The sequence below is a fragment of the Corapipo altera genome, unplaced genomic scaffold (genome assembly GCF_003945725.1).
Source record: "Corapipo altera isolate COAL_440 unplaced genomic scaffold, ASM394572v1 201, whole genome shotgun sequence".
NCBI lineage: Eukaryota > Metazoa > Chordata > Aves > Passeriformes > Pipridae > Corapipo > Corapipo altera.
The window spans coordinates 563218-572305 of NW_020884940.1; the positions used below are offsets into that span (position 1 = coordinate 563218).

A 9088-nucleotide genomic window follows, 5' to 3' on the forward strand; every position below is an offset into this window, starting at 1 on the left:
GGACAAGCCACAGGCTGGGAGGGGTCAGGGCTCTTTGGCGATCTGTTCGTAACAAAATTCGCCTCGTCCCCAAAATCGCGTCGATCTCCTCAAGCTGTTTGCGGGGGGTCTGTGCCCGCGGATGTCTCGGTGGCAGCGATGCTCTGGGGGGTGGGTGGGTGTGTGTCTGTGCCAGACTCCGTGTGAAATGGGGGGCTGGGGGACCCGGTTCCTCGGCAAGAAACCTGTAGTACATAAAAATAAACACGCCACCAAAGCCTAATTTGTGGGCTCTGGTCCTGGTGGGGAGGATGGTGCTGGGTTTGGGGGGGAGGGGGGTACCGCAGATCCCTTTGGTGGCCCCTCACCGCGACCCCCTCTCTTTTCCCCCCTCCCCAGCGTTTAGAAGAGGACAAAGCTATGGGAACGATTAATCAAGTGGCTAATAAAGAAGTATAAATCCCCCGAGGAGCGTTGTGGTGCTGCTGCCGAGGAGCTGGCTCTGAGACAGCCACCGGGAGGGACGCGCCAGCCCCAGCCCTCCTCTCCTCTCCTTTCCTCGCCTCTCCTCTCCCCGAGCTGCTGCCACACTTGGTTCATTCCAGCTGCAGAAGCTCAGAGCCTTCCATGCGGTGGGATTTTTTTTTTTGCCTGGGCTGAAAAAATTAAGGAGAAAAAAAAAAAAAAAGAAATCTCAAGCCTGACCTGCTTTTTTTTTTTTTTTCCCCCTCCACCCCCCCACCTCTTTCCTTTCTCCTCTTCATCCAGCCGAGCCGAGGACTATCCCAATCGCCAAGGGGAAGGAAAAGGGGGGAAAACCCAGCAGCGAGAACCACCAACCCCCCAGCAGCACGCCCCATTCCTGCTGCCCTTTGACATGCAACCTTCCTGGGGATGGGAGCAGCCGGGATGCAGCTGCGGCTTCGGGAGGCACTGGGGGAAACTGGGAATCGTGGCTCTGATGCCGGTGGAGGTGAGCGCCTGGAGCCGGGTGCTGCTGCTCTCCGTGGGGCTCCTGGCTGGATCCGTGACGGGTAAGTGGCCACGGAGAAACCCGGCAACTTCGGGAGCTGGTTCCCCCCCCCCTACCCCCGGCTCCTTGAATGAAAGGAGCGTTGTTTTGGGGGCACGGGGAGGGGGTTGGGGTGTGTGGCACTGTGTGCACACACTGCTGTGTCGGCACATGCTTCCCTGGCGCGTTCAGCACCGAGGATATTTTCCTCAGCCCTTTTGGACGGTTCCCACGAGCATCCTTCGGGATTCGGGCGATGGGGTGATAAAAGGTGGCTTTGTGTGATCTCGTTGCCCATCTCCCCGGTGGGTCGCGTTTGGGCACAGTTGCTGTGTGTGTGATGGGCACGATGACTTGTGAGAAATGCCAGCACGGTTTCCCCCCTCTGCCTTTCCCTCGCCTCTTAATTCGGTATTTCCCTACCCTGATCAAATAGATTTTTGGATGCCTTGCATGAAGATGGAAGCACTTTCCTCTTCTTCCTCCTGCCTTCCAAGTTGAATATCTCTCGCAGAGGAGCTTTTTGGCCTCAGCACGGTGGGTTTTAGGAAACATGCACCTATTGACTGGAAGGAGAGCGGGAGAAGACTCGGATTCGGGGGCAGTTTGCTGCTGTCTCCCATCCCCAAAAGCGTATGCAAGGGCTGAAGTTTTATTTCGGGTGTAAACAGCAAATATTTAGGGACTGTCCTTCTGGGTGTGTAGGAGGGGGAAGAGTGGGAGAGCCGAGTGTTTGGCAGTGCCTTCTCTCCACGCTGTGCAGTGCCCCGATTTTCCAAGAGTTTCCAAGGAACGTTGTCTCTTGTCTGCTGTATCCGGGGCTGGAGGAATGTGTGGCTGGTGGTGATGGGTACGAAAGCTCCCCGGGTTTCGAGGGGGGTGGGTTTTTTTCTGGGGGGAAACTTTGTGTGTGGAATGCAACACTGATTTTATTATGTAAGGTAGATCTCCTTCGAGGGGGATGGAGAACGAGGATTAACTGCTCCTCCCGAGCGCTCTTGCAGTGGAGCTGAACAGTTCTGCTGGCTGGAAGTGTGTTAGGAAAGGGTTATAAACCCACCCAAACAACCTGCAAGTCCTAATTAAGGGTGAATATTTACCGTGGTGAATATTTTCCCTGTCTCCACCACGAACCTGTGCACAGAGGAAAAGCATTCCAGCAGCTTCTGCTGTGCTTTTCTCACACGAGTAAACTGATGTGGAGATACCTCAATTCCTGATCGACTCTCTTAAGGGTTTAGAGCTTCCTTTCTTCTTCTGAGCTGTCTGGAGCTTATTCATGCTGGGTCTTCCACTCTGTACCTTGCAGAGTATGTAATCCTTTCTTCTTCTCAGGCCCCTGGTCCCTTCTCTGTGCGTTTGGAGCTCTCTGTTCTGGATCCTTCACCCAGAGGTTGATGTTCTGTGTTGTTTTTCTTTGTGAGCAGAAGATCTGCAAGAGCTTTTTAGAGCTCAGATGTGGTTTTTTTTTTCTCTGCATCAGAACCAGAGGCACTGATCAATAGCTCTTCCTTTCCAATTCTGGCATCCCAGCAATGATCTTTTTGCCTGAGCAAGATGCCAACTTTGCAATCAGTGGCTCGGTGCTGGATGTACCTGGAGGGAAGGCACCCCCCCCTTTGCAGGTCTCTGGTGGGTTTTGGGGTGTAATCACTGAAAATCGGTTCAGTCTGGGCTGGGACTTCCAGCACCTTCGCCGAGCAAATCCTGAAGCTCTGGAGAACAAAGTTCCAAGAGGCTCCATGTCCAACCTCTCCCGTTGCCCGGGGTTGTGTGGGAAGCAATAACCAGGAGTTCCATAGTGTGGCAGCAGAGCTGTGTGTGTAGAACTGTCAATTAGTACTTCTGGCCGTCTTAAAAATAAAAAAGGGGAAGAAATCCTGCTCTCCCATCACATCTGCTGTGCCATGGGGCACATCCTGCTGCCCAAAGATGTCCTACAAAGCCTGTGCTTCCCTCAGGGGCTGCTCTGCCAAGGGGGGATAACGGAGCTGTTTGGGATAACGAGCTGGAGGGAATGTGGTGCCTGGCATTGGGAATTCATGGGGTCTGTGGGTGCTGGGGGTAGAGGAGGTGGTCTCTGTAGTTCCCCTCTCAGTTTGAGGGGTGCAGTGATGGTTTCACACTGGTGGGATGTGCACAGGGATTTATTTACCTTTGCCTGAGAGTCGCTGGTGATCCATGTGTGGCCCCTCAGAAATGAAATGTGTGTGATGATCCCGAAATTCCATTTATTGACTGGCAGTCAGGTGGGCACAGGAATGCTTTCTGTCCCTGCAGGGTGGTTAGCAGTGCATCAGCAGCAGGAGGTGCATTGGGGGAGTTTGTTTTCTGTGTGTGTGTGTATGGACAGGGATCAAATATCTTTGGAAGGCCCCTTATAAACGTGGCTCGATCCCGTTATTTACACACTGTGCTTTGTGCTGGGTTAAGGAAGGGTGCACCAGCTTGAAGCATCATCTCCTCAGTTTAAACCCATTGCAATTCTCCTTTTTCTTGATGGAAAACAGTTTTTGGCAGGCTCCTGGGCTGAGGAGTGGGGGAAGAGGAAGCTGGTCATGAGTTTTGGGTTGGACTCTGAGATGAGCTCAGGACCAGTGGGCAGGGGGGTTTGGTTGCAGAGATTTAACCTGCACTGATAATTCAGTGAGGGGCCATAATGCAGGGTCACCTGAGGGACCACAAGGGGTTAAATAACATTCCCTGTGGTTTTCATGATGTGGGACCAGTGGGATAAATGGCAGGAGGCAGTTCAACAGGAGGTGGAGTCGGTAAATGTGATGGGTTTATATCAAACTTCATTTAAAGACCTGAGCTGGCACCAGAGTTGGGGTCTGTCCAGAGACACATTATGAACCCTGAATGGGACACAGTAAAACCAGAATTCCTGTTTAAATCAACAGGCTTGTTGTCTGTTCCTTTGCCATAGTTACAGCCATGTGTAAAGCTGCTCATACTGTGGTTCCCAGGGAGGCATCCAGTGAAAATGATGTTCCCTTTCCCTTTAAGGATGGAAACTGGGGATTGTAATTCTCCTCTTTGATGGTCTGTTGTGGTTTGTGGAAGGTGCTGGTGTGTGGTTGTGCTGCAGAGCCACAGAGGTGGGGCACAGGGACATCAGAGAGCACGTGGGCATCAATCCCGGTTGGGAGTCGGGAATTTTACTCAAAAAGTCCAGTAACTAAGATGTGATCCTGCTTGGGTTGTTGTTCAGAGAGGGGAATAAAGTCTCGTGGCTGTTTGTTAGAAAACAGGAGCTTGTGAGGGAACAGGAGCTCTGGGAGCAGGGGGAGGCTCAGATCAGCTCTGCCCAGGCACCATTAATGCAGGGCTGAGGAGCATTCCTGAGCATTCCCGAGCCCATGGTGTGATCCAGGCAGGATCTGTTGTAAATCAGCCCTTGATTTTGTTCTGTGGTCTTTAATCTCTGCTGTCCTCAGTGAAGAACATCCCCATGGAGCATGTTTTCCCTGGGAAGTGTGTGCCCAGGAGGATGGGGGAAGAGCAGCCCTTGCCTGGAAAGCTCCTGAGCAGGAACCAGGACTCTGCTTCCAGTTCAGGGTGTTTGGTCACAACTCATGGAACCACAGGATCATTTAGGTTGGAAAAGACCTTTAAGATCACCCAGTCCAACCATTAACCAAGGTCCACCCTGTAGATGATTTCCCTTCTCCTCATTCCTTGGATACCTGCCAGGATGGGTGTGGGAGTGTGATCCAGACAATCTGCCCTGGATGGATCCCTGTGGATCCCCCCTTTGCCAGGGGGGTTTTGGGGCTCAGGGGGAGGTTGAACTGTTGCTCAGGTCCCATCTGTGCCCCAGAGAGGGCACTTCCCTGGGCAGGAGTGACTGTGCCTCGTTGTCCTTCACTTGTCCCCAAAAGTAGATTTAATTCCTGGCCCCCTGTTTGCTGTTAACCACTTCCAGCAGTGCTCCAAGGCTTTCCAGCCATGGAATTACTGTGTGCTGCTTGTTGCCTTGCTCTGGGCTCCTGAGAGGCCACTTGTTTGGGCAATGCCAAATTTCACAGCTGTGCTTGTGTTCCTGCTGGTGCCCCCCCCTCCCCAAGCCCTGCTTGGATTTGGCCTGGATCTTGACCAGAGGAAATTGTTATGATAATGTGGAGGGTTAGTTTGGGGGCAAGGTCAGGCGACCTTAACTCTGTGTCCATAGTATTGCAAAAAAATTGCTCCTGGCTCTATTTTTATCAGGAGTATCCCGAGACACAGGGCTGGAGGAATTTTTCCTGGGCTTTGGTGAAATTCTGACAAAGCTGTGCTCAGCTGAGCGGATTTTAAATAATACTTCTTTACTCTCCTCCATGGTTTTGGGCACTGGGAAGGTTCAGGAATGCCATGGATGCTGCACTTTGCCTGCAATAAACCTGATGCAGTGCAGTAACCTGCAAACTGTCCGTGGTGCTGCCATGCCCTGGGGTGGCACAGGGGGCTGAAGGTGGTTCATGTGTGATTGGGAAAATCCCATGGATTAGAGAAATCAAATGAACTCTGTTCCAGTGCCTTTGCAGCCAGCTGGAATGGAGGCTGCAGGGAGCTTGGGATGGGAATTGTACCTCCCTTGCAGGAAAGTGGAAGACTTTTTGGGGTGTTTTCCTTTTTTTTTTTTTTAATGGGACTTCCCAGTGGGCAGTGTGGGGTTTGTCCTCTCTTCCCAGTGTCAGGTGCATTCCCTCATCCAGCTCCTTGCAGTGATTTTCTATCCTCACCCTGGAGTGATGAACTGCCTGGTTTTCTGTACTGGATGAAAAGGGAACTTGGGGGCTGTGTCAGAGTCCTGCTGGGGATTTCTGAGAGGTCCAGATAATCCTGGAGTGGGGAGATCTGGTGCTCTGTGACTCTCACTGGAGGAGCAGGATCCGTAACCGTGAGGGCTGGAGCAGCTGTGGTTGCCAGGGAGATGTGTGAGAGGGGAGTAATTAAAAAATTAAATCCTTCCCCATTATTGACTGCAAAAATCTGCTGGAAAAATGAACTGGTGGCCTACATTTGGGGGAGCTGGAGGAAGTGGGACAAGACTTGCAGAACCATCTGTGTGAGATGTGGCACCAGAGTGTTGATGCAGGGGTGCAGTCAGCTCAGCTGGGCCTGACCTGTGCAGAGAGGGGTAAAAACACATGGAATTCCAGGATCACTGGGGTTGGAAAAGCCCTCCCAGCCCATGGAGTGCCCTCTGTGACCCATCCCCACCTTGTCCCCCAGCCCAGAGCACTCAGTGCCACGTCCAGTCCTTCCCTGGACACCTCCAGGGGTGGGGACTCCAAACCTCCCTGGGCAGCCCCTGCCAAGGCCTGACCACCCTTTCCATGGAGAAATTCCTCTTGGATGCACCTGGAGTCAGCCCTTGCCTGGCAGAGTGAACAATCTAAGCTATCCACAAGTACTGGATATAATCCTTGAATGCTGGAGGACTGAAGATGGGTGGAAGCCACAACCCAGAAGGACTTTCTGCCCACCCAGCTGGAATTTGGCTTCTCAAGCCGGGCTTGGCCAAGGACAACAGGCAAGAAAGGCCCCCAGTGTCACCAGGACACAGCTCTGGACCTTCAGCAGCCGTGCAGGACTCGTGGGCTGGAGCTGCAACCAAGATCTCACAGGAGAAACCCTCAACCCTCGCTGCCCTTTGGAATTTGTCATTCCTGGTGTCCTCAGGAGGCAGCTCTTCCTCTCCAGCAAACCAGAAGGAATTCTACAGCTTCCTAGATGCTGCTGGGAATGATTTTCCCCCTTCCCTTCAGGGAAGAAGGCATTCCTCCTCCTGCTGCTGCAGTTTGTGCCCAAAGCTGATGTGCTGGAAGGTGGGAGGCAGAGCCAGGTATGGAAAAGCTCGGCCAGGGTCGCCCAGCAGGGCCAGGAACAGAGCAGATCTCACTCCTGTGAGTCCTTACACTCTGAATATCACCTCAGAAATGCCCCAGTGCTGCTCCTGAGGTGCTTTTGGAGCTGCTGCCTGGCTGGGAGGAGGTTTGATGCCGAGGTGTTTGACTGTGGTTCCACTGAAACAGAACAATTTCTCAATCCATTCATCAAAATGTCTGCAGTTCCCACTTCAAGGCAGATAAAACAACAATGAATATCAAATAAAGGTGTCTTTATCTGGAATGTTTTAAAACCAAAGGAAGAGAAGATTTGTTCTTTTGGCCTCTGACTTGCACGAGGATGTGGAGTCTGCTCTGTGCTAATAAAATAGCTTTATTTGGGTTTCTCAGTGCCACCTGAATTTCTCTCAGTGTGGAGCTTTTAAACCTGTTTCTAGCTGTCAGTGCAGTGCAGACCCAGAGACTTTCACCAGCCCATGGTCACAGCCTGATAGTCCCAGAGCCAGTTGTCCTGGGAGGTGCAAGGAAAGATGAGTTAATCCCAGCTGGAGAATTAACCACCCCGGGGGATTTTCTGGCTCAGTGCTCCCCTGTTATTTGCACACTCTCTGCACTTGCAGCAGTGCTTGGAGCCCAGGTCTTGCTGCTCCCTGAAAACCCCTCAGCGTGGGAACCTTGGTCCCCATGTCCCTTCTCCCCCTGGAATTTGCAAAATCCTCGACTGATTTACAGATTTATTCTGCAGAGAGAGAGAGAGAGAACTTGGGGTGTTTGTGAGGAGCTGTCAGCAGGTACAAATTGCACCACGGTGATGAGCTGCACAGGTTTCCTGCTCTTGGGTCTCTCCCTTGATTGCACGGAGTGAATTCAACCATTTCATGCACAATTTGGGATTAATTGTGAGTGACATTTTGGAGCTGGGAGTTGTCTGTCTGCTGCTGAACTTCTTGTCAAAAAAGGCAGGAATAAAATCAAGTGCAGGATTTGCAGGGGTTGCTCTGCTCCTCTTGCAATTGGTGTGGAATTGCCTTTACAGTTTTTATATGTTTAAATCCACATTTATATGTTTATATCCACATTTTAGCCAAACCTGCAGATTGTAAAGCACAAAGTACTCAGTAGAGATGGGACAGTAGGAGATTTATACTAAGAACTTGCCAGAAGCACCAGGGGATTGGATACTGGTCTTTGGAAAAGCAGGATATTGGCAGAAAGGATGGTCTGGACCTTTTGAGTTTAACCTGCCCCAGACTCTGCCTTTGAAGCACTTGTTTAAATTATTTGAACTTCAGCTTCTTGTCTACAGAGGGGAAAACCAGTAGAGTCCTAATAGTATTATCTAGTTAATTATGAAGATGAATGTCTCTGGGATGGCAGAGATCAAATGGAGAACTTATTATGGTTCCTGTTATTTATCAGCAGTTTATGAATATTTTTTTTTTTTAGTTAAAGCAGTGAAAGCAGAGTTGGAAATAGGGGTTTTTTTTTAAGGGCATTTATGTCACTGGTGTTGGAGTCAGATGGTCTGAGGTGGAAAAAGAGCAGGATGAGCTCGGCTTCCTTCATGTCTGAGGAGGAGCTTTGCAGCATGGAATGATGTGCTGTAAAAAATAGAAATAATGTGCTGTGATGGCTTGCACAGGACGTTCTGGGCCTCATCCCGGTCCCCAGTCCTGCCTCCTCCATGTCTTTACATCCATTCCTGGCAGCAGGATTGTCCCCTCTCCTCTCTGCAGGGCAGGGGAGGAGCTGAAGCTTTTGGTGGCCCATCAGTGGTGAGCAGTTCAGGTTGGAGGGACAGCAAATTGCAGCTCATTTCTGCTCTGACAAAGGCACCACTCAGCGTCCCTTTTTCCCTTCGAGCCACCAAGTAATAACACCAAGTTATTTGCTCCCAGAAAGGAGCTCTCCTTCCAAAGGATAATGGAGCTGGTGCTTTTCCAAAGCCAAGGCCGCTTCCGAAGGCGGTTCCTGCCTCGTGCAGCACGTTGTTGATGTGCCTCTGCTGTTGGTTTGTCTCCATCAGGGAGAGGTCAGGGCACTGCTCCTGACTCTGCACATCTGACAGGAGCCATCCCGAGATGTCCCATTAGAGTTAAAGCACCACTTGGAGGAGGAGTCGGGCTGTTAAAATTAAAAGGTTCACCTGCTGAGATAATGAGGGGTTTGAAGGATGGGGAGTTTGTCCCTGAGAGTGTGGGGACTTTATTCCCAAGGTGGGGACTTTATTCCCAAGGTGGGGACTTTATTCCCAAGGTGG

The 9088-nt window shown here is 51.3% G+C and overlaps 1 protein-coding gene across 2 annotated transcripts in view; it reads left to right on the forward strand.

Moving 5' to 3' along the window:
* Nucleotides 1-437: 437 nt before the first annotated feature.
* The window catches only part of CSMD2 (CUB and Sushi multiple domains 2), a 252563-nt gene continuing 243912 nt past the window's right edge, over nt 438-9088 (forward strand). For both annotated transcript variants that reach the window (XM_027661147.1, XM_027661148.1), the window contains exons 1-2: nt 438-611; nt 748-1013. In XM_027661147.1, coding sequence (XP_027516948.1) covers nt 607-611; nt 748-1013 — 271 coding nt within the window. In that variant the 5' untranslated portion in view covers nt 438-606. The remainder of the gene's footprint in view (nt 612-747; nt 1014-9088) is intronic.